The 26,718-nt window shown below is 39.1% G+C and overlaps 1 protein-coding gene across 1 annotated transcript in view; it reads left to right on the forward strand.

Moving 5' to 3' along the window:
- The window catches only part of TEX11 (testis expressed 11), a 254,871-nt gene that overhangs the window by 39,610 nt on the left and 188,543 nt on the right, over positions 1 to 26,718 (forward strand). Inside the window, exon 8 of the mRNA XM_058658776.1 lies at positions 14,677 to 14,762. Within this exon, the coding sequence (XP_058514759.1) occupies positions 14,677 to 14,762 (86 nt within the window). The remainder of the gene's footprint in view (positions 1 to 14,676; positions 14,763 to 26,718) is intronic.

Raw genomic sequence — 26,718 nt, forward strand, 5'->3', positions numbered from 1 at the left:
AGCCATGGTTGACTTGACATCAAGACATCTCGGATAAAGTTGATTTTGTGAATTTCTAAAAAAGACAAAAACCAACTCCAAAATAAATTAAAGTTAATTAGCTTTTATTTTGAAATATATGCCACATAACTGATAAAAGTGTTGTAAAATCGAGCAATGAAATGATTAGAAATGCTTTATTAGTGTCCAGCTTCTATAAGGTATGTATTAAAAATTAATTACCCAGGGCTTAGCACGATAGCCTAGCTGCTAGGATCCTCTCCTGGCCCGTGCCGGGATCCCATATGGGCGCCGGTTCTAATCCCGGCAGCCCCACTTCCCATCCAGCTCCCTCCCTGCCTGTCGCCTGGGAAAGCAGTAGAGAAAGGACCAAAGACTTGGTACCCTGCACCCACATGGGAGACCCGGAAGAGTCACGGGGCTCCTGGTTTTGGATCTGCTCAGTTCCAGCCATTGCGGCCACTTGGGGAGTGAATCAACAGATGGAGGATCTTCCTCTCTGTCTGTCTTCCTCTCTGTATATCTGACTTTCCAATAAAAACATCTTTAAGAAATTAATTGCCCAGTTTTCCGATAGAACTTCTTGGCTTGCAGAGAGAAAATTTTCCATTTTGAGAATTTCTTTATAAGTTATTCGTATGTTCTTACTTTTATAATTAGAACATATAGATTCTTTTTTTTAAATATTTGAGACTCATAATTGCTCAAGACAATGTGTGTTATCTATATACAGGATTGTAGCAGAAGGTATTAAATGGTATAGCTAGTTCTGTGAGACACGTCACGATTCTAATAATTAGTGTCTTCATCTGTAAAATGAGAATGTACTTTAACATGATCTCAAAGGTCCTTCTAATACCCAGAGTCCCAGCCCTCAATTTTTACTTTTAAAAATGTGTGTTAAAACTTAAAAATTATTTAGAAGGAGGGCGGGACAGAGGACAAGTGAATGAGTGAATGGGAGAGAGTGAGCTCTCAGCAAGTGAGACTGGATTAAGCTGCAGTGGTAGCTGGGAACTCAGTCCACATCTGTTATGTGAGTGGCAGGAACCCAGTTACTTCATCAGTTGTCACTGCCTCCCAGTGTTCATAATAGCAGGAAGCTGGAATCAGAAGTAAGAGTCAGGAAGTGAATCCAGGTGCTCTGAGAGGTAACATGGGGACATCTTAACTACAAGGTTAAGTGTCTGCCCTTAAATCCTCAATTTAGAGAAGGCCTGGGCCAGAGCCTAGGGATTATATATGTCCATGTGTGTATTTTTTTTTAATAGCAAAAGTTTCTGTAAGCAGCTTGTTTACTGAATTCTTTGCCTTTTTCTCCTCAAAATTTTAGTCTGTAATCAGAATTTTATTTTGATTACTTGGATTGTGTGTTCTGGCTTGCTTTTATCTCCCATTTTTATCTTTAGTTTCCTCTAAAATTTATCTTCAGTGTAGTTTTGCTTCATTGTGAGACTTTTATTTACGCAAAAGAAAAACAGCCAACTGATCTCTGAAAACCTTTGAAGTAATTCATTCAAAATCCAGCTAGATTTAGCTGCTGCTCTGTAGAGGCAGAACACTGTAAGATCTAGGCTGCCTAATCTTTATTATAATTTTAAAATTCTCTTTTGTCTATTTGAATTCATCATTTTATGACCAAGTATTTGAAACTTAATGTGTAAGCTTTTGTACATTTTCCTCTGCAGTCAAATCCAATCTCATGACACATGAATAAATTACTCTTTTAGAAATAAAATTCAGTTTTCTTGTTATGTCTCACTGGCATGTAATTGCTTTTTTTGACCCTTTCTATCCACTACTTTGTGATTCTGGGAGCAGGCAACTTACTTAAAGGTATCTACTTTCTTTCCAAACTGAAATTCATTTGATTCATTTGAGCTTTAAAAATGACTCGTTGGAAAGTATATAATGCTGTGTACTTTTCCGTCAGATATCTCCAATATATGGCAAGCCTGGCCAGACTCGTTCATGTTCTTTTCAGTGAAACTCTTTATGTAGCTATGAGAACATTAATGTTTCTAGGAAATAACAGTGCTTGTTTTTAGCTCAGGCCATCACTGTTATGTTTGTAATGCACATAGTTCACTTTCTATGCCTACTAGTTGTGTGTAATTTCAACTTTTATTGGTATGCATGCATAGTTTAAAGATCAAAATAGTTCTCTGATATTTTCACAAAATCATCAGGACCCACCTTCATTCGTCTCATATTATAACAGCTATTTTTAGTTTATATTAGCTAGTTCTCTTGGTATTTGCCTTTTTATTGCTGAATGGTGTTCTTGTACTGCTGCTTCTTCATTTGTTGCTTTTAGATATTATACATTGATTTCCCACCTTAGAATATGAATCTAGCCTGTTTTCTGCTTCTATCGCTAACACAGATATGCTCACTTCTTGTCATTTCATCACCTTTATATGACACATAATTTGATTAGATTATCATTTTGCATTAGGGCTGTGATGTTTATGTAAATACTAATATTTGAAACAGGCAAAAGGTAGTCTAATTTTTCTTTATTGCACATTGTTTTAATAATTGATTTTCTCAAACACAGTATATTCCATGTAGTTAGTATTATTTCTCTTATTATGTAACTTTCCTTTTAATATGTTAGAACATGTTAGTTAATTTATCAGTTTTGTTTCCATGAGGGAATTGTTGCCATGATTCCTTATCTGCTCTCATCTGGACAGGTTACAGTTTAAGCATGTGGCATATTTTAGAATTTTTCTCCATTGTTATTGGAATGCTCTTAAGCTGTCTCATATATTGAATCCCTGTTTCTGGAATTCTATACCTTTTTCTGTTTTTACTCCTTCATTTTTTCTAGGGGATATCCTCCAATAGTTTACTGAAAGTGAGATGTAAACTGTTTAAACTTTTATGTCTAAACATACATGTATTCTTTTTTTTTTTTAAAGATTTATCTTATTTTTATTACAAAGTCAGATATACTGAGAGGAGGAGAGATAGAGAGGAAGTGGAGCTGCCGGGATTAGAACCAGCGGCCATATGGGATCAAGGCGAGGACCTTAGCCACTAGGCCACGCTGCCAAGCCCCATACATGTATTCTTGCATCACAATTTACACTTGAATATACAGCTTGGGGTTGGAAATTATTTTCCATGATCATTTTGAAAGTGTGAATCGTCTTGTGTCTTATGATGTGACTACAGAAAAGTCTAATGCCATTGTGCTGCTTTTTTCTGTAGATTTTCTGTTCTTTTTTGTTTAAGTGAAATTCATATAGCATAAACCTTTTTAAAGCTAAAATATCCGGTTCAGTGACATTTAGTATAGTATTCACAATTTTGTGTAAGCAGCACCTTAATCTAAGTACAAAACATTTTTATAACCCCTGAAGGAAATCTCATACCAATTATAGTCACTGCTCATGCTCCCCTCTTACCAGCACCTGGAAGCTATTGTTTTTGTCCATGTAGATTTATCTACCCTGATGCTTCCATGAAATATAGCACTGTTCATTTATGCATTAATCACTTGATTGACATTGAGTTGTGAATAGTTACTGTGAACATTCATGCACAAGGTTTTAAAAATTTACACGTCAAAGTATTTTGACGTGAACAATTCAGTGACATTCAATGCATTCAGAATGCTATACAAGATTCATTTCTAATTATAAAACATTTTCATCAACCCAAAACAAAGCCCTGCAAGCCTGGAACTCCATCTATGTATCCCACGTGGATGGCCAAGTCCCAAATACTTGGGTCATCTTCCACTGCTTTCCTAGATGCGTTGACAAAGACCTGGGTCCAAAGTGGAGCGACTGGGGTACAAAACAGCTGGTTTTGTGGGATGCCAGTGTTGCAGGCATCAGGTTGACTTGCAGTGCCGCACTATAATGGTGGCCTTAGGATAATGTCATTAAATACACTCATGATGTGAAACCACGGCTATCATCCATCTCCATTAAGTCTTCTCATTTTGTAAAACTAAAACTGTATACCCATTAAACAACAAGCCCTTTCCCCTGTCCACACAGCCCCTGTCTACTTTCTGTCTTTACGATTTTTGACTACTTCACATATCTCATACATGTGAAATCATACCGTATTTGTTGTCTTTTTTGTTAGCTTATTTGAGTTACCATAAATTCCTCAAGATTCATCCATGTTGTAGCACACTGTAGAATTTCCTTCCTTTTAAAAACTAGTTGTGTAAAATGTATATGCCACATTTTGTTTATCTTTTCACCTTTTGACTGATGCTTGAGATTTCCTTAGTTTTCAGGATGGATTTTTTATTTATGGACATAAAGTAATATATGTAACTCAAATAAGCTCATGGGAATATAATTAAAAGATAAAAATTTGAAATCCATGCCTAGATTTTTAAAAATTATAATATACATTTCCATGAACTTTTTGATGATTCCTTGTATATGTGCACTGCACAATTTTTGCATCAGAATAAGCTTGTATTTAAAATTTTTAATTAAAAACTATTTGAGTGGCAAAGAGAGAGATGCAAAGAACTATCTGTTGTTTTACTTCCTAATGCCTTCAGTGGCAGGGGCTGTGCTGGGTTAACCTGAGAGTACAATCAAGGTCTTCCACATGGGTTTCACAGACCCAGCTGCTTAGACCATCATTTGATCTCTCCAAGGTTCTGCCGGTGCAGACTGGAATTGACCAGGTATTTATTTAACCCAGACACTTGGATAATGGGTACAAGAATCCTAACCAAGTTCTTAACTGCTATGCCAAATGCCTGCCTTTAAACTTAGTTTTTAATCCCATTTTCCAGGAGCAGTTTCAGATGCCCTTGTGTGTTTATGTGTGTCTCAGACATTTATAATGCCCACAGTAGTCAAGGGTAGGCTGGACCACAGCCAGGATCTTGGCATTCAATCCAGGTCTCCCATGTGGTTATCAGAGACCTAACTATTGGAGTCATCACCTATACTAGTATACCTAGAGTCTACATTGACTGGAAGTTGAAATCCTGAGCCAGAACTGGAACTGAAAACCAGGCACTTTGGTATGAGTTGCAGGCATCTTAACTGGTATCTTAACTAGTAGGCAAAATACTTGTCCTAGTGGTAGGAGTTTATTAGTTCATGGGAGCACCTGCCCTCATGAATGGATTAATATTGGTTTCACAGGATTGGGTTTTTTCTCTGGGGAGTGGGGTTTTACTCACTTTTAAAAATATTTTATTTATTTTTATTAGAAAGCCAGATTTACAGAGAGGAGAGACAGAAAGATCTTTCGTCTGATAGTTGACTCCTCATGTGGCTGCAAAGGCCAGAGCTGAGCCAATCCAAAGTCAGGAGCTTCTTCCAGGTCTGCCATGTGGGTATAGGGTCCCAAGACTTGGGGCTGTCCTCTGCTGCTATCCTAGGCCACAAACAGAGAACTGGATGGGAAGTGGGACAGCCAGGACACAAACTGGTCCCTGGCATATGGCTACCGCACCAGGCCTGAGGTCGCACACTTGATGAACTGGATTAGCTCCTGTGAAAGCAGATTGTCTTAGCAGAGTCTTCCCTCTTTCTTCCATATGTGTTTGCTTGCCTTTCTGCTTTTCTGTAATGATATGAAGCAACAAGAAGCCCTCATCTGATGCTATGCAAATGCAGCTGCCCAATCTTGGATTTCCAGGCACCACATCTGTGAAGTCAAACTTCTATTATTTTTATTGAAAAAACATTTTATTTGCAAGAGAGATAGCTCACATCTGCTGATTCACTCCCCAGTTGCCTGTAATATGGCTAGGGCTGGAGACAGGACCTGAGAATGCAATCTGGATTTCCCACGTGGGAGCTCGGAACCCAATTACTTGAGAAATTTTGTTACTGTTTCTTTGAGTCTGTGTTGGCAGGAAGCTGAAGTCATGGAGTTGGAACTAGGAATAAGACTCAGACACTCTCATGTGGCTTGTGGACATATTAACTGCTGGAATTAAAACTTTATAAATTACCTAGTCTCAGGTATCCTATTACAGGAACAACAACAAAAACAAAGAAGAAAACAAAATATAATAGACTGAATAACCAAAGCAATCTACAAAAACAACAAACGTTGGGGCTGATATCATGGTGTAGCAAGCTAAGCCTCTGCCTGTATCTGGGGGAAGGGGGAAATAAAGTGAGAAGCCACATCCAGCTTCCCAACCGTCCCAGAGTCCCCAATGTGGGACTTGCTCTGGGGGCACTGTTCAAGTGGTTTCAATAGTTCAATAGTTCCGAGTTGCTGCCAATCTCGCCACTCCAAGCACAATGAAATTTCTCCAGAATCCATCTTAGAGTTTCTGTTTGCCCATATTTTCACTGCCAACACTTTGCTGGGGTAGTTGATCCATTTGTTCTGTCCTCCGTCCTCTGTTATGGTACCAGATATCCCCTGCAGGTTCTAATGTACAGCCATATCCTCCAAATGCAACTGACTATGCTGTCCACTGCTCCATCTAAGCCACTGAGGAGGCTCAGCTTTGACACATGCACTCCGCGGTCAGACCATGGAACCTGTCTCTCCATGGTTGGAGTTCTGAGTCCAGTGGTTTAGTTGAGGGATCCCCAAAGAAACTTCATCTGAGGTGATCCAAGACCTGATTCTTGTGTGTGCTTGCCATTATGGGTCTGGCATAGTCTGTTGCCCCAATCAGCCTATGCATATGCTGGTGTTTGCAATTGCTGGGTCAGTTCTAACTCCAGCCCTGTCTTTTGCTAACCAATTGGTGTTGGAGCCCAGCCTGGTCCTGCCCACCACACACTCAATCACATAAACCAGTGGGAGCTGCAGCCTAGTTGGAGTGGCCCGCAATAACCCCCACCAGGCCTGCCCCCATCCTGATTCCCATGCTTGCCAGTATGCACAGCAGACTGGTCCAGCCTATCCCACATCCCATTCAGTTCTCATACATGTCAATGGGTATTGAAGCTTAATTCAACCCATCCAGCCCCACTATCCAGTCCACACATCTGCAGGCGGGTGCCACTCCCTGTCTAGCCATGCCTGTCCTAGTCCTGGTTCTTGTGCTCACCAGTGGGAGTGGCAACCCAAGTGGGAGGTGCCCATTGTTTCCCTAATGGGCCCACTCCTACTCCCGGATCTTGCACTCTCCAGGTGATTCTACAATTTAGCTTAGTCTACGGCCATACCACCCTGAACGCGCCCGATCTCGTCTGATCTCGGAAGCTAAGTTAACTAAGCCTGGTTAGTACTTGGATGGGAGACAATTTAGCTTAACAGAATTAACCCCAAGTGCTATCCTCTGCCAGCTGATGCTGCAGCAAAGCCCACCCAACACATACCCACTCTGGTTTATGCATGCACCAGAAGGTACAGTCAACCCAGCCTGACTTTCCCCTGATCCAGCCTCACATGCACACCAACAGGTTTTGTAACCCTGCCCAACCTGGTGTCCTCAATCCCAGCTCTCACACCCACCAGTGGGAGTAGTGGTCCAGCAGGAGCCCCATGCAGCTCCCCTACCATGTTCACTCCCTATCCCCCGGGTCTTGCATGTGCAGGTTGGGTGCTGCGGCCCAGTCTGGCATGGCCTACCTCGCCTCGGCATTTGCCAGTGGGTGCTATAGCCTAGCCCAGCCTGGTGCTCCCCTCTACCCAAAGTTCCAGCTCACACTGGTGGGGGTTACAGCCTAGCCCAGGCCAGCCAGTCCCCTGTCCAGGCCCTAATATGAACTGGCTGGTATTGCCAGACCCGGTATGACCCACACACCATTCTGGTTCTCGGGTTTGCCAATGGGTGATATAAACTGGCCCAGCCTGGCCTGCCCCAGACCTGAGCCAAATGTATGCAGGTGGGTACTGTTCCCTGGCCTGGTTTGGGCTGCTCTCTGTCTTGGTTCTTGGGCTCACCTACAGGGACTGTATCCCAACAGAGGAGCTACCCAAGCTCCTCCATCAGAACCTGTCCCAATGCCAGATCTTGCACCCACCGGTGGGTCCATGAGCCAACCCTACTTAGTCCACCTCCTGTCCTGTCAGGAACAGTGACCTTTCCTGACCGGCCCTCACCCATTCCAGTTCTTACTGTTGAGTGCTACAGCTCAGTCAGGACTGGTCCACACCCAGACACAGCTTATGTATGGCTCTACAGGGACAGAGACCTAGCCCAACCCAGCCCATCCTACACCCACCCTGGTTCTCACGAGCACCAGTGGGTGCTGGAGTCTCGCCGAGTCTGGCACACTTCAGACCCAGTCCACACTTGTGCCAAGGGACACTGCAGCCATGTCCAGACCAGAGAGCCGCCCCCACTCGAGCCCTCGCACTTAGCAGTGGGAATCAGAAGCCAGTGAGGGCATCCCCTTACCTTCTCAACCAGGCATGTTCCCAGCCACAGATCTTGCGTGTGCTAGTGGTAGCTCTTACCCAGCTTAGCATAGCCCCTCACCTATCTTGACCTTTGCCTTTGGATGCTACAGCCTGGCCTGAACTGGGTTCCTGCCAGTCCCAACTCTCGTTGGCAGGTGCTGCAACCTGGCCCTGCTTAATCTGCTCCCATCCCTGGTTCATATAAACCTGCAGGTGTGGTAGCCTAGCCTGGCATGACCTGTACTCCAGCCTGGTTTCTGTATTTGCCAGTGGGCTAAGGTCTGCTCGGCCCTGCCTGGTCTGCCCCCTTTCAAAACCAACCCACACACTTGCCAACGGATAGAGCTACCTTGCCCAACTTGCCCAACACCCAGGCCTGGACCACGTGCTCACCAGTGAGAGCTATGGTGCAGTGGGAGATTTGCCTAGGTTCCCCCACTTGGCTCACTCCCAGATCCAGATCTTACACATGCCAGCGGGTCCCAGGCCCCCACCTGGCACAGCCTGCCCCCTCCATCCTAGCCTTTGTGAATGTTGCATCCAGGCCCACCCCTCTCCACACCCTGTTTTAGGGTGTGCATGCAAGTGCTGTAGCCTGGACCTGCCCAGCTTGTTTCCAACCCCAGTACCCATGAATGTTGGAGGATTCCATGGTTATCCCTAGTTCATCCCCTCACCACCCCAGTTCAAGCTAACCAGTGGGGCTTGTATTTCCACAGGGTTAGGCCTAATTATCCCCTATAGAATCTATCCCCAGACCTGATTCTCTTGCCTGATGGTTAGTGTCATGGCCCAGCCTAATGTGACCTGTCCCCTGTTTCAACACTCACTGTCAGATACTAGGATCTAACCCTGCCAGACAGGGCCCCAGCCCTAGCTTCCATGTAGATTGGCGTGTGGCAGTCAGCAGTGTTCCATGCTAACAAGCCAAGCTCAGAACTCCCATGTGGGCTTGTGCATCAGTTTGACCCATAAAGGTCTTACAGTCTGCCCCCTTCAAACCACCAGGTCTCAGTCCTCTTGTCGTTGGGAATCCTTCTGGAGTCATTCCTCACCTACATGTATGGTGGCCTTGTCCAAGGATGTCCCTCGGTAGTAATTCCTCACCTGGATATGAATACACAGATCATTGTTCACCCTCACCTGTGTGATCCCTCAATCTCCCTGCAAATGCACAACCCCAAGTTCCCATAGTGCGCTGCTGGACCCGGGTAGGGCAGGATGCCTCCTCCGCTTACCCTCCATGTGGCCAGGAGAGGCTGCTGGACACGGATGGGGGAGGATGCCTCCTCCCCTTGCAAATTCTTCTTATAAAAACATAGGTCGTATTGAATTGAAGGCCTGTTCTCATCCAATATGACCATATCTTGATTGCATCTTAAACTCTTCATTTCCAAATATGGTCATATTTAAAGGTTCTACAAGATGAATTTTAGGGGCCATTGTTCAGTACAGTCTTTAATTTCTTTTAAAAATTGTTTTTGCTTAATTGGAGAGAGAGAAAGAGAGAGATATCTTTTGTTTTCGAAATTTCTGCAACAGCCAGGACAGGGTCAAACCAAAGCCAGGAGCTCACAGCCTCATCTGGTCTCCCACATAAGTGGCAAAGACCCAAGTACTTGAGCCATCATCTGCTGCCTCATGGGATGTGCGTTAAGGAAGGTGAATGAAATAGAGAATTTAGGACTCTGAGTGATGATGACTGAACTAATTGGGTTGTTAACACTCCTGTGGGAAGCTTGATTGAATTTCTGGCTCCTGGCTTTAGCTCAGTCATATCTGGCTTGGTAACTTTGGACATTTGGAAAATGACCTAGCAAATGGGTGCTTATTCTTTCCCTGTTTCTGTCACTTTGCGTCTTGGGCAAACAATTTTAAGAGGATATTTCAGATTCAAGTGATCATAAATAATATATCTTAAAGATTGTATTCTTAAGTTATCACTGGTATATATGAATGCAGTTGTTTTCAAAGTGCTGGCTTTGTAGTACAATTGGATAAGGTGTAGCCTGCAAAACTAGCATCAGAGCCCAGCTTCAGGTCCCAGCTGTTCTGCTTTTAATCCAGCTCCTTTCTAATGCACATTGGAATGCAACAGAAGATGGTCTGTGTGCTTGGGATCCTGACACTCATGTGTAAGAACCAAATGGAGTATGAGCCCTGAAACAGGACTCTTGGCTTCAGCCTGGCCTAATCCTAGCCATTGTGACCATTTCAGAAGTGAAGTGTGGGGATGAAAGATATGGCTGTGTCTTTCTTTTAATTCTGCTTTTCAAATAAATAAGTCTTTTAAATTGTTTATTTAGCATTCAACAATTTGATCTCTCTTATTACTGCTAGCAGTTTCATCTATGGAGTCTTTCTGGTATTTACATTTACAGGTTTTTTGCTGTTTCCTTCTCTGTGATCCTGTTGCTATGTTGTTCAGATTATAAATTGGTAGAGGACAGAGACCTTTCTTTAATATGTTTTGTGCAGAAAGTAGACATTGAAGTTTTTATTGAATTATATGTAAAGAGAACTCAGGGAAAAAACTTAATATCTTGTATAGTGTCAGAGAGGCAAAAGGGAAAATCAAATTTAGAGAGAGAAAAAAGGGCTGAATTAGAAGGTACATGATGATATGTAACAGATCGATACTTTGGCCTTGTTCAGCTTGGGGCTTCTAGAAGAGGACTATAATTTCGGAGTTAAGAGTTTTATTTTATTTGGAAGGTGTTTGATAGAACTATTCATTTGCTGCTAGGAAAATCATGCTTTTAATTCTAAAGGTCAATGTAATTATTTACAGTGTGGGCTTTTAATGGGTTTAAAGTTTTTAGACAAGGGATCTGAAAATCCAGGACAGGAAATCTTACAATGAGAGAAAATGATCAGATAGAGGTTAGAAAAGAGCTAAGAGAGTGTTACTCACTTAAAAGGAATTAATGAATCGAATAAACCAAATCTTTATGTTTTTGAGACTTCCTTTTTGTATTCCCAAACTAGATTAGGAATCAATGTTAGGTATTGGAATGGAAGCAGAAGGTAATACGTTATTGTTATTAGGAGGCAAAGAAAAATGTGCTTGGAAAGTCGGATATATGAGTATATGTTTGTATCTTAGAGCACTAGGAGAAATGATTAATGAATTATGATGATCATTACTGAGACTTCTATATATTAGAAAAAGGTACGAGAGGGATTTGAAGGCAATCTTAAATCCAGATAATTATTTTCAATTATTGCTATGCTATTAAAGCTGAACAAAATGCAAAAATACATGACTGATATATAAATGTGTTTATGTACATGTGTATGTATATATATAATATAAACATAGACATATATGCATACATATATACATATATGGAGACATTTAAAGATTTATTTTTATTAGAAAGGCAGATTTACAGGGAGAAGGAGAGACAGAAAGATCTTCCGTCTTCCAGTTCACTTCCCAAATGGTCACAATGGCCGAAGCGGAGCCAATCCAAAGCCAGAAGTTCTGGGTCTCCCACATGGGTGCAGGGTCCCAGGGCTTTGGGCCATCCTCCACTGCTTTCCCAGGCCACAAGCAGGGAGCTGGATGCGAAGTGGAGCAATCAAGACATGAACTGGTGCCCATGTGGAATGCTGGCTCTTCAGGGTGGAGAATTCGCCTGTTTGAGCCATGGTACCAGCCTCATGTATAAGGCATTCAAAAGACAACAGAATCACAAAGGTAAAAACAGCTTGGATATTTAATATTGAGAATACAGCAAGGTTGCTTACTCTGAGATCTGAAAACCCAAGTTACAAAGAAAATTTTAGAGAATGATGTTATTTAGGTAATTTAAAATAAAAGGCTTATATTGAACTAAAAAGTTAATCTCATTTGTAGCAGCAATGACTAATAGAGTTTATTCATCATTTGTGTACTCTTAATATCATCTACATATCATCTACGTAGCTTTATAAAGTAGGCGTTAGATTGGAGCTGTGAATTCTGGGCTGATGGATTTATAGTAGCTGGACATTGTAGAGATTTCCATGGATCCTGGAGCTTTCATAAGTCCCTTTTTGATGACTAGTGTACCATTAAAGAAATTATTTATTTTGGGGTCAGCAATATTAGCATCCCGTGTTGGAGTAATTGTTCAAGTCATGACTACAATGCCTCCTGTTCAGCTTCCTGCTAATGTGTGTGGGAAAACAACAAGTAGTGAATGATGGCCAACTGCATGTGTCTCTGCCATCCCTGTGAGAGACTCAGATGGAGTTCCTGACTTTGTCTTGACCTAGTTTCAGTTGAAACCATTGGGAAATGAACCAGGAAGATTTCTTTCTGTATTCCTTCCCCACCACCACCACCAACTCTGCATTTTAAATAAATACAATATTTTCAAAAACTATTTTATTTAAGAGGGAGAGACAGATTTTCAGAGAGAATGAGAATGAAAATGCAAATATGCTCCCCTTCAGTGGTTCACTCTCCAGATGACTGCACTGGTCAGAGCTGGGCCAGGGCAAGTGTCAGGAGCTCGGAACTCAATCCAGTTCTTCCTTGTATTGTAGGGTTGTAGGATTGTAGGATTGAATTGTAGGAATTCAGCCACTTGAGAGTTATGACGGTTGCCTGCTAGGGTTTGCATTAACAGACAGAAGCAGGTATCAAATCCAATATGGGATGTAGACATTCTAACTGGTGCCTAAACCCTTTAACTCCTGGGATAACCTTCAGCCCTGAGAATTACCTTCTTAGAGTTGTTTGTGTTATGGTGTCTTGTATTGCCAAATGAAATGTTAGTACTTTGTGAAAGGGTAGGACACAGGTTTTAGACATTTTTCATGAATCTCTGAACTTAGACATGTTTCATGACTTCTGGGATTTCATTTTTCACTGATGTATCCTCAATGCCTAGAATGGTGCCCAGTAGGAGATGCTTAATAAATAGTATTGGACATATAAATTTGCAAGTGAGTGAATGGAACAGCATTAATAATAAAACATTTTTGTCATATTCAAAAAGTGCTGATGGTTTCTTGATAGATTTTTTAGTCAGTTGTAGATTTGTTGTTGTTAGTTTATTATTTTATGTTATTTCCTTCCTCTAGGATGTAGCACTTAGTAAACATACTTGAAGTGATTGTAAGGGCAGAGACAAATATTTAAGAAATTGAATAAAGTCTCAATACACATTAAATGTGCATCAGAAATTCTGTTTTCCATTTTCCTCTGTACAAGTTCAGTTTCAGGTCTGTATGTAGCAAGGGGATGTGAGCCACTTTATTCCACTATTGCTACATAATTGGCATGGTCCCATTTGAACCTATGGGATCTGGGGCATATAATGAGTTAAGCGGTTTTTGCTGAAGTGTCGCAAATGCTTTTAAAATACTTCTGGATTATTGCCAGTCCCCATATTACCAACACTACCCTTTTTTAAAGATTCCAGCATACAGCATTCTGATGTGTTCAGGCATGCATATTGAACTGCTGCTTTCTGAATGTGCTGTAATTCAAAGGAAAACTTTTTGAAGCAAGGCAGATCTTTTACACTTTGCTTATGCATAACCTGCCTCAGATCTTGGGCTCTTAATTGAGGATCTGCTTCTGTAGCCTTAACTCAGATAAAACTTACAAAGAGCTGCTTTATATGGGTATAATTAAATTCTGGAGAGATGATTTCTATAATTACTGAGGGAATGCTTGAGCAAATTATTAGAATTTAAATAATTTCTTCATAATATTTACTAGTATTTTGAGAGATTAAAATTATAAAACATGATTTTAATGCAGAGAATGAGATGTTGATGAACTCCTGAAGAGGGTATGTTGTGTGGCAAAATTCACATTCTTATTCCTATCTTTGATCTCGGTGGTAATTTATGTAAGCCAGTTTTGTTGTTCCTAAAGAGAGTTCATTAACCATTTCTAAATAAATCCTATGACCTGGTGAATTTTGGACACATTTCAAAACTAGAATTTTAAAAAGTTGTCATAATTCTGAAAAAAATAAATTACTCACCCTACACTACCCCCGGTCATGATTACTTTGGCTTTGAATATACTCTGTGTGCTAATGAAGTTTACTGGATTTGGCAATCTATAGCAGTGTTTTAACCTGGACTTCTACTGGGCAGTGATGGAATGTCTTGTTTCTTGTCTCATAGGACTTTTCAAGTTCTATTGCAATATTTTTCCGAACATAACTAATGCCCCAATTTGAATGCTTCTAGCTCTTTTTTTATATAGAGAGAGCTTTTGATCAGGAAAGTAATTTTGATTTTGATTTTGATTTATAGAATACTTTAATTATGTTTTTGAGACTCTGAAAAGCTATAGTTTCTTTAACTTTAAGGAAATCATGAAACTGATGCATTTCTTAAATTTTACAGGCTGGAAATCTTCATATTCTGTGCTACAATTTTGGAGTGGAAATGAACAAACAAGGCAAATTTCAAGAGAGTTCTTTCTGGCTTAGGTAATTATGAAAATGTAAATTCAGAAATGTTATTACATAGAGATCAGTTAATATGTACCGTAAAGTATTTTGATAGTTTAAACTTTCTCTCATTTCAGAAGCCAACATGCTAAATTTATTTACTCCTTTAACATATGTTGCTGATTATTCTTACATGTTGTCACTTGATGGAGAATGTATTAGTTTTACTCCCCACCCCGCCAGTTTGCCTTTGTTTCGCCGTTGGGAATACATGAAATTGTTTTGTTGTTGCTTTGGTACTTACTGTTGTCTTACAACTCCAGAATAGAAGTTGGAGTCGATGTATGTACGTGGGAGTAGGATCAGCTCACATATTATTAGTTTCAGATGAATTTTTATATTTTAACCTTAGTCAAATAAGTATATACTTAGTGTCTGCTGTATGCTGAGCACTATTCTAAGATTTCTGCTGTTGTAATTGATCTGGAATTATAAAGATAATATTACAAAAATAAAGCAAAAACCTACGCCCAGCATAGAGTCTAACACATATTTGATATTCGGTAGTTGTTGGTTAAATGAATTTACATGAAAAAAATGTATTTTTTGGAACTGTCACATAAGATGTTTTGAGTATCAGATAGTACTGGAGTAAAATATGTCAAATTAATTCACTAAATATTTATGCTTTCTCAGTACTAAGATGGTTCTAGTTACTTGGAAATATTCCTATGATTATATTAAATATATTTTAACCAGTGTGAAAATTCGATTTGTCATTTCAGGAAATAAGTACAAATATGGCCATTGAAACGATAGCACTCATGAGCTTATATGTTACTAACAAAACATTTATGGAAGAAGCAGCTTATTATTGATCAAACGTTATACCAAGAACTGTGACTGACAGAACAGGGTTATGCAGTGTTAAGTGTATGATTTATCTCAATTTAGACTTCACACACCTGGAATAAACCTGAAACTTTTATTATAAATCACATAGTAGTCAGATTATTTAAAATGTACTAAAGAAACAACGAAATTTAGCATTGGTTTTTACCACAGGCTTCCTTTAAATGAATAACCTTATATAAAGTGTATGATGAGAGAGTTCTATTACAGGCTTGCATAGTAAGTTTATAGTATCAGCATATCAAAAGAATGGTATAACAAAAAGGCAGGGAATGAGGGGGTCACAAAAACAAAACTAAATAAAAAGCGATGCCGATGTCATGATTGACTTCTTAGAAACTTAGGACTTGGAAGTATATGCCAAACTAAGGGTGAATTAGGAGTCTTAAGAATAAATAAACACTGCCTGGAAATTGGTCATAAGAGTAGGCTGAGAAATGGCATAACGCATGGGTTATTATTTCTTTTTAAGATTTTCTTTTTTTTTATTGCAAAGTCAGATATATAGAGAGGAGAGACAGACAGAAGTATCTTCTATCTGCTGACTCATTCCCCAAGTGACTGCAATGGCCAGAGCTGAGCTGATCAGGAGCCCGGAGCTTCTAGGTCTCCCATGCGGGTGCAGGGTCCCAAGGCCTTGGTCCATTCTCAACTGCTTTCCCAGGCCGCAAACAGAGAGCTGGATGGGAAGTGGGGCCACCAGGGTTAGAACCTGTGCCCATACAGGATCCTGGCACATTCTAGGCGAGGACTCTAGCCGCTAGGCCACTGCATCAGGCCCACATGGGTTATTTTTACAAATGTCATGAATTTTTGGCCTCTTATTATAATTTTAAAAATATGTTCCTCTTTGTTTCTCTGTCTCTGCCTTTCAAACAAAATTTAAAAATATATATTTTTTAAAATTAAAAATGATGATACACAATTGCCATCCACATTTTAAATTAACTGCATAATCAGTTTGTTATTGTATTTAGTGGCTGTGTATGTAGGAATATAGTTTGTCCTAGTCAAATTTTCATACAAATCTACGTTATTGATTCTGTAAATCTATGTTATAGAACATCACTATGAGCTATGAGCCTTTGTTTTTATTGGAAAGGCAGATCAGATTTATGGAGAGAAGGAGAGACAGACAGAAACCATCCATTGGTTCACTCCTCAAATGGCCACAGTGGTCAGAGCTGAGCCAATCTGAAGGTAGGAGCAAGGAGCTTCTTCTGGGTCTCCTAGTCAGGTGCAGGGTCCCAAGGTTTTGGGTCATCATCTACTTCTTTCCCAGGCCATAGTCAGGGAGCTGGATGGGAAGTGGAGCAATGAGACACGAACTGGAGCTCATATGGGATCCCAGGCCTGCAAGGCAAGGATTTAGCCATTGAACCATCATACCAGACTCCATTATGAGCCTTTTATATTCCATATACTGGAACGGTACTAAAGAAAAGAGAACTTGAATTTCAACCCTTATTATATTTGTGATTTCAATCTCGGCTTGATTTTTTCCATGTTTATAAAATTACTTGATAAAATACTTTTAGGTTTTTGACAGAAATTGTAATTTAATATTAAAAAATAACCATAAGTGTTGGCAAGAATTTCAGCACAGTGAATAGTAGTTTTTCTCATATTAGACCAACTTGCAGTCAAAACTTGTGGTCTTCTATGATACTGTGAAGTTGCTAATGTTGTGATACTTACAGAAGAATCTAAAAATCAAAATGTTGTAGGGTTTAAATATGATGCATGTATTGTACAATGTTCAGTAACATGCCTAGGAAATAGAAACTCCTCAGTAAATGATAGCTGTTGCTGGTAGCTGCAGCTAATGTATTTGCTGTTCCCTGAAAATGGACACTACTGTGGCCACTGTTAGTTTTTGTCAAATTTGTTGTCATCAAAGTTAAGCTTGAGTTAACTGACTTCCCAGTGAAAATGTCATAAAAAACCAAGTACTCACATCCTCTATCATACACTTCCAGTCCTTTGCGCAATTTTTTCATGCTTTAATTATATCCATGTGTTGAGAAAACTGTTGGAAGCAGTTGGTGATACAAGCAGAAATGAATAGCTGCTAATTAAGCACCCTTCTCTGTAGATTTTATGCCAGAAGGAAGCTATGGAAAATGAGTGTACTTTCTAAAGGCTTAACTCTTTTGAGAACAGTGAATATCTTAGCCCAGAGGTACCCATTCAGTATAAAAACTATGTTTTTGTACAAGTGATAATACATGAAAATTGCTTGTATATTACAATCTTGTTGAAATGGAGACCTAGACCTATCTAAATATAAAGGGTGACAATGAGTATAGTTTAGAAAGTTCAATTCTTCCCTTGGTTTCTGTTAACAGGTCTCAGTTCAGGATTTCTCTGTTTTTGTCTCCTCCTTACTTTTCTTTTACTATGGAACATTCATGAACAGCTGCTGCTCTTCTTGCTTTCTGCCACTCTTTTGATTATGTACCCTTATTATAGATACCACCAATTAAGAATAGGCTGCTGTAATTATGAATGAAATTATGATTCCTTCAGCTCACTTCATTGTCAGTGTACCTGCTTTAGTGTAGTCAGTGACAGTGGTAAATTTCATTAGGCTTTTATAAAATACAAACCTGCAGATTTTTGAAATGTCACCTTTGGAAATAATGTGTTAAAAAGATTTTTTTTTCTTAATGGAATACCATGCTGTCTCCCTCTTCCATTCCCCTCTTTTATAATTTGGTAGTATGATGTCCTGCTAGCAAAAGGCAAGCATAATTAGATAGGAAGAGATTGAACTTTCCTCAACATTCTGGAGGTTTGGTTGACTTCTCAGTTGCCCTGCTGGAATTTATATTGTGTCCTTCTTTGAGTCCTGCCTAATCATTGACCATATATTTTGCCCAATTTGACTGAGATACAGAAAATTCAGCGTACCAGGTTAGTATTATACAAGTAAGAATTGTAAACTAACATACAAATAAATCCAATTGAAAGAAAGTTAGTTATTTTAGCACAATGACTACAGATTTCTTTTCTCTTGGGAAAAATGCATTAAAAATTAAACCTTAATCATATTCCTAATTCAAAATGATTTTATCTGTATTTCTAATAGTTCTTTCTAATTTATTGAACTACATTCCTTGGGGCTCCCGGCCTGTAGCAAATCAAGCGTCTCTGCAGCTGGTAAATACCTAGGCAGTTCACTCTATTCCTTTTGATGTAAAATGTATTTTCTTTTTCCTTTTAGGCTTTCTTTAGATAAAATTGGCAAATAAAAATTGTATGTTTTTGCAGTGTGTAATGTGTGTTTTATGTGTGTGTGTATATATATATATAGCATTGTGAAATGGTTATGATTAATTAATTAATATAGTTAAATAATTTTACAAGGTTATCATGCTTTTGTACTGCACACATTTAAAATCTACTCTTAGCAGAATTCAAGTATATCATTAAGTATAATAACCAAATTGTGGGTTAGATCTCCAGAACTTATTCATCAACATAGATGAAACTTGATACTATCTGACCAATATCTCTGCATTTCCTCTACCTCACCCTTGGTCAGTCACATGGTCACCATTGTACTCTTTGCTTATATGAATTTTTTAAGATTTAATCTTTTATTTGAAAGGCAGATTTACAGAAAGAGGAGAGACAGAGAAAGATCTTCCATTTGCTGGTTCACTCCATAAATGACTGCAATAGTTGGAGTTGGGTTGGTACAAAACCAGGAGCTAGAAGCCAGTAGCTTCTTCCGGGCTTCCCATGTGGGTGCAGGGGCCCAAGTCATCCTCTCCTGCTTTCACAGGCACATTAGCAGGGAACTGGATCAGAAATGGAGCAGCTGGGACTCAAACTGGCATCCATTTGGGATTCTGACACCACAGACAGAGGCCTAACTTACTAAGCCATGGGTCAGCCCTGAGTTCAAATTTTTTTGGTTCCACATATGAGACTATGCCAGGCTTGTTTGTTTCTTTGCCTGATTTATTTCACTTTAAACATGATGTCCTCCAGATTTACCTATATTACTGCAAATGGAAACATTTCCTTTTTCCTATCATTTAGTTTTTCTTTCTACTTTTCCACTCTGTGTCTCTTTCTTTCTCCTGCCTCTCCCACCACACACACAGAGACAGACAGACAGACACACACTATCCATTAATTTGTCTATGAACACCTGAGATGATTCCATGTCTTGGCCACTGTGAGTCAACGTAGGAGTGCCTGTATCTCTTCATGATGATACTGATTTTATTTCCTTTGAATACATACCCAGAAGTGGAAATGTTACACCACACCAACATCATATAAGACTAATGCTCAAAATGGGCAAGAGATTATCTTACACTTGTGTGATTCACAATTACTTTCTTGTCTAGGTGGAGCCTTGGGATGAGCTTTGGCAGAATTGAACTGCTATGCTTTGTTGAAATGCACAGAGGTAGTACTCTTGTGCCAGTGTGGGGTTTGTTGGGTGTTTTGTTTGTTTTGAGGAAGTAGGAGTTGCTGCTGGTTTCTGTGGTTAGATAGGTGTAGCTCCTATGCTTCTCTGATGAGTAGATGTGGTTATTTCCCTGCCATATCATTGGAGTGCATTTTAAGGATAGATATAGTCCATAGGGATTTGGAGTTGAACTCCCCTACCTGCTTCCGAAAGTGACTGGTCAGTTGGATGGTGCTGCTGATGGGTTATTGTGGTTGACAGGAATACAGAGGTACTACCAAGATTCAAGCTTTGGTCACTGACTCATACCTCCTTGCTTTGTATGTCTCACGCTAGGCACTCTAATCACGCTGTTGAATGCAGTGTTCCTATAAGGTGAGATTATAGTTGTTTCCCTAGGAAACTAAATAATGCCCTCTAGTTCTGTTTTTTTTCCATATGCAGAAACCAAGGGCCAAGGGGAACCTCCATGTGATACTGTCATGACTGATGGGAGAAGTAGGATGATGCCATCACAGTGACTTCCTTTTCCCTTTCTAATCCAGTTGCTGTTCAGTTTTGTGACACACAGGAGTGTCTTGGGATTGTTTCCAAGCGTTGAGGTTTTCAAAAAGATACTCAGGAGCTCATTGTGATTTAGTGGTTTTTGGTACTGCTGCTTGTGACACAGGCATCCCACGCTGGAGCACCGATTTGAGTTCTGGCTATTCTGCTTCCAATCTAGCATCCTGATGATATGCCTGGGAAGGCAGCAGATGGTAGTCCAAGTGCTTGGACTTTGCCAGCATGTATGATATCAGGATGGAATCCTTAAGTACTCAAACCTGGTCTGGCCTTGATGGATTTGGCCAACCAGTGGATAGAATAGTTTTTCTCTCTCTCATTCTCTACTTGTGTGTGTGTGTGTGTGTGTGTGTGTGTGTGTGTGTGTGCGTGCGCGCGCGCGGTTTCTACAATTTAAATACACAAGTGATTTTTTTTTAAAAGAACGTTCAAGTCTGTGGACGATTGCTAGTTGAATTTTCAGTGTGGAGAATGTAGACTGAGACTTCATATTCTGCATTGTTGCTCGTGTTACTTGCTCTTTTATAACATACCTCTTTTAAGAACTAGCTGAAATCTCAAGAAATTTACACCAACTCCTTTCTAGTGCAGCACCCTCACTTAGCTCTACCTTTTGAAAAGTCCCACCACCTTTTTATATCACCACACTGTTCTCAGCTTTCAAAACATAAGTCCTTGGGGACAAAGTCAAACCATTAACATGTAGTAACTATGGGGAGAGAGGAAGGGGAGGAGGAAGGAGAAATCCCTATACCTGTGAAACTGCATCTTAGGAAATAATAGCAATAATAAATGCAAAACAAACAAGCCGTAACTTGACATGGAGTAAGTGACTAGGGATGTCTCTTGGACATATTTTACACAGACATTAGGGGTATTCATGATCTAATCATCTTGCCAAATACCTGCCTCATAACACTGTCACATTGATGTTTAGGATTTCAGCATAGACATTTTGGGAGAATACATTGAGACACAGAACTTACTGATTTTCTCTGTTGATGATCTGTCCATTACTGAAAGTGGGATATTGAAGTTACCAACTATTACTGTACTGCTGTATCTTTCTTTCTTCAATTACTATTTGTTTTATGTTTAAGTACTCTGATGTGCTGCTTTTCTATAACTACAGTAATATCATCTTGATGAATTTGCCCCTTTAGCATAATATAACAGCTTCCTTTGTCTTCTGTTATATAGTCTTTGACTTAAAGCCTATTTTTCCTGTTACACATATAGCCACTCCCTGTTCCTTTCACTTGTTATTTAAATGAAATACGTTTTCCATCTCTTCATCTTTAGCCTGTTTTCTTAAAGCTAAGTGACTGCCTCATAGGAAGCTGTTGTATCTGATACTCAGGTCTTTTTCTGCCTTTTGATTGGAGAATAGAAGCCATTTGTATTTAAATTCTATAGGTAAAGTTATTGTCGTTTTGTTAAGTATTTTCAGAATCTTTTGAATTCCTTTGTTTCTAACTTTCTTGCTCGCTTTATTTGTGATTTGTTTGTCGCGGTGGTAGGCTTAGATTGTTACCTCTTTATCTTTATGTATCAACTGCAAGTTTTTGTTTTGTGGCTACCATGAAGCTTATATAAGACATCTTATTGTTCAGCTAAGTATTTTTAAGCTGATAATTAACTTTGATCACATACAGAAGCTCTCTGTTTTATTCCCCCAAGTTATTTTTGATGTCAGTTTGTTTTTTAAATACTTTATATCAATTAGCAAGTTAATGTATAGTTTATTCTTAAAGCTTTTGTTTTAAATTTTATACTACAGTTTAAAGTGATTTACGTACTACCATTACAATATTAAGATATGTATTTGAATGTGTTCTGTCTTTAATAATGAGTTTATACTTTCCCATGCTTTCATATTATTAGCATATTATTATTCTAACTTTTAAAAGTCTCAATTTCTTATAATGCAGCTCTAATTATGATGAAGCCCCACAGCTTTCCATTTGTTGAAGGAAATCTTTATCTCTCCTTCATTTCTGAAGGATGACTTCAATGGGTACAGTGTTCTTTTCTGGCACTTCTTCTTTCATCATTTTTAATACATCATCCCACCCTCTCCAGGGCTGTCAGGTTTCTGCTGAGAAATCTGATGATAGATAAACTCAGGGTTCCCTTTTATGTGACAAGTCACTATTCTCTAGCTACTTTCAAAATTTCCAATTTTCTTTGATTTTTAAGAAGTTAATTTTAATACGTCTCAGTGATGATCTCTTTAATATGTAATAATCTATTTAACATGTTTTCTGCTTTGTGAATCTCCATGTTCTCTTTCCACTCCAGATTTGAAGTTTTCAGGTATTATTTCCTTACATACTAATATTTCAATATTTTTGAATATTAAGTATTTTCTTAAAGCTTTCTTACCTTTTCTCTTTTCATGTTCCTTTCTTTGATTCCTTTTGGACTTCTTGTAACACACACACATACACACACACACACGTATTTTGCTTGATGGCAATCAGGAGTTCCATAGGTTTTCTTCATGCTTTTTAAACTTCCCTTTTCTTTTTGTCTCTTTGATGATTTCAAATACCCTGTCTTCAAGCTTGGTAAGTCTTTGTTCAGCTTCATCAAGTCTGGTATTGAGGGTTTCTACTGTTTTTACCTTCACCAACCATTGTGTTCTTCAGCTTTAGAATTTGATTCTTTTTTATGACTTGTTTTTATTGAACTTATTCTCATTTTATTAATCTCTTTATATATTTCATTTAGTTATCGATACTGTTTTACCAATTCATTGAGATTTTCAAACGTGGTTTTTTTGAATTATTTAAAAATAAGTTCATAGCCTAATTTTTAAAATGTTGTTGATTGTCTAGTTCCTTGCCTTGCATGTGCCAGGATCCCATATTGACACTGGTTCATGTCCTGATTGCTCCACTTCCCATCCAGCTCCCTGCCTGTGGCCTGGGAGGGTGGTAGAGGATTGCCTGAAGCCTTGAGACCGTGTACCCATGTGGGAGACCTGGACTGCTCCTGGCTCCTGGCTGCTCACTTCGGATTGGTTTAGCCTGGCCGTTGTGATCATTTGGGTAGTGGACTGGGAGATGGAAGATCTTTCTATATCTCCTCTCTGTAAATCTGTCTTTCTAATAAAAATAAATAAGTCTTTTAAAAAGTGTTATTGAATGAAGTATTTATCTGAAAGAGAAAATCTCCCATCCACTGGTTTACTTCTCAAATGCCTCTAACTTCCAGTCTGGGCCAGACCAAAGCTAGGAGCTTGGAACTCAGTGCTGGTCTCCCACATGGGTGGAAGCCACTATAAAACTCGAGCTGTCACTGCTGCCTCCAAGGGTACACCTTAGCAGGAATCTGGAATTGGGAACAGAGGCACTCTGATGTGGAGCATAGGCATCACAAGCTCTGTCTTAGCCACTAACCCTGCCGTTTTTTTAGGCAGTGACTTCTGTTTTGATTTTCTTCTTTGATGATGGCAGGTTTCCCTGATTATTCCTGATTTTTATGGCTTCGCACTGGAGTTTGCACATTTGAGCAAGCAGTCATCTCTTTTAATCATTAAAGTCTGTCTGTAGTAAGACAAAAACAAATTAAAAAAAAAAGCCTTTAGTAGTGAGTAATTCTGAATGGGCATGTGAAAAGATTCATTGGAAGACTTGCTGTTGGATTTCTAAGGTGTGCTGGTCTGTTGCCTATATCTGTGAGGGCCAGACTGGAGCCTAGATCTGTGGGAGCCAGCCAATGCCAAGGTTCATCAGAGTGGGCCTGTATCCTGCATTGGCTGGAGTGTGAGGTCGTGATAGCTGTTTTTGAACTCTGACAGACTTGAACAGTCTTTGCTTCCGAGGTGTGCCTAGAACTTGAACCAGTGAAACTGGCCTAGAGCCTGATGCCATAAGGACTGTCTTGCCTCTTGAATATGCCTGGCTATGGGACCAGTCTTATTCAGGAATGGGTTTGGAGCTTGGAGCCTCAGGAATAGGACTTGAGCCTTGAGCTCAGTGGCAAGTCTGGCACTGGAATATGCTTCATTCCTGGGTCCATGTGCACCAATATAGTTCTGGGAGAGACTTGAAGCCTGTGTCTACAGTGGTGGGCCCAAGATCTCTTCTTTCCTCATAATGTCAAATGAAATATGTGGTAGAACAGTGAAAATTAAAAATGAAAGTTGCCATGGATACAGTAAAAATAAAGTTTAAATCTTTTTTAATTAAAGAAGTTATTTTCATTAAATATCATAAAATGTATCACATGGAAGGTAAATGTTCCCTGTAATCCCATATTCATAAAGCCTTACCACGATTCGGAAAAAAGAAAAAAAAATCATTGAAATTCATTTGGAAGATTTGAGGATTTGGAGAGCTGAGTTTTTTCAAAATGGATTGTAAATAAAGATTAGTGTGACTGAATCAAGCCAAAGAATTACATGGGAAAATTCTGTTTTTTAAAAAATACTGTTTTCTTACTGATTTGAAAGGCAGATATATAATAGATTATTATCCAATCTATTGGTTCAGTTTGTTAATGGCTTCGGTGCTGGGGCTGGCTCAAGCCAAAGCCAGAAGTTGGAAACTCCATCCTGGTCTCCCACATGGGTGCGGGGGCCAGAGCTCTTGGGCCATCTTCTAGTGCTGTCCCAGGTACAGTAGCAGAGAACTGAATCAAAAGCAAGGTAACTGGTGCTCATATGATTGTTGATTTCACAAGAGGAAGCTTAACTACTGTACCACAATGCCAGCCCCAAGAAAATTCTTAATTGATAATCTCTTTATATTAAATACAATGAAATAAATTGGGAGAAGTGACAGGAGATATTTGAAATGGACAACACCCTTGAGAATTGGATAAAACCCTGAAGATTCTTCTATGAAAAATAACCTACAGTTGACTTCAGTAAATGAACTGAAATAAACTTAACTTTTTGACCTACAGATTAAAGGCTAGGTGCTTATAAATTCACAAAGAGGTTATAGGATAGCAGTATTTTTTGGACTTTGATAAGGGAACCCTGTTCTGGCTTTCTCCTGATAGAATGCAAATCGAGCAGTTTCTGCAGCATCTATCTTTCCTTGCCACTTTTTTAAAAAAAGTAAATTCAGGGATAAGTGCTTTGGATGTGCATGAATGATTGGTTAAGCAGTCTGTTGTAATCTTTGAGATGCCTTTCAAACACCAGTTTTCATTCTCTAACAGTAGTCTGAAACTTGTCTCAGTTGGTAATGTAAGTTGCTAACAAGAGTTGTTTCCTGTCGTTTAGGAAAAATTTTTATTGTGGATATAGTGTTCCCAAGCAGGAAGAGAAATGTGTTTTTTTTCCACTTAGGTAAAAATGTTCTGTATACTTCATGGAATCAAAAGGGGTGAATTCAGCAAAATTTTACTGGTGCTCGTAAAGCCACAGGGCTGAAGTCTAGGAAACCTGGATTATGTAACTTCTGTTCGGGACTTTAAAGTAGTGATTATATTTACCATAAGGATAATTAAATATGTAATATCTTACTTATCATTGCTTAACCTTTACTATTGTTACAGTGAATATATATATTAACAGATGTTTATAATAATAGAAATATTTATATGCACGAATATAAACCATGTAAGTCAAAAGGAAATTTGTAACAGTTTTAGTACAACTTAATAGTAATTTCTTTCTTTTATCTTGTTTTATTATATATATATGTGTGTGTGATATAGGGGAAGATATCAACAGTTGCAGAAAAATCTGTTACTGATCAACTGTAACATTAAATCATTTAACTACAATGTCGTCTCCTGAAAAATAAGCACATTATGTGTCATAGACTTGTAATGAGGATAACATGAAAGTCATAGTATTTTGCAAAAGTAAAATAAATGTGTATAAATAATACATTATAATAAAATTATAAATGCTAAAATGATTATATAGAAGCCTGTTTTAATGGAAAATGGGGTGTATTAGCACCATCTAGTGGAAATATGATGAAATTTATATTTGCAATTTCAATACAGAATATAATTTAAGATAGATAACACTTTAGAACTGGAAGAAATCCTGGATACAATCTAGCTGAATAATTCAGAAAATGTTCTGTGGGGCCCATGAATTCTGCTGCGGGAGTATCAGGA

This window comes from Ochotona princeps, chromosome X (genome assembly GCF_030435755.1).
Source record: "Ochotona princeps isolate mOchPri1 chromosome X, mOchPri1.hap1, whole genome shotgun sequence".
NCBI classification, from domain to species: Eukaryota; Metazoa; Chordata; class Mammalia; order Lagomorpha; family Ochotonidae; genus Ochotona; species Ochotona princeps.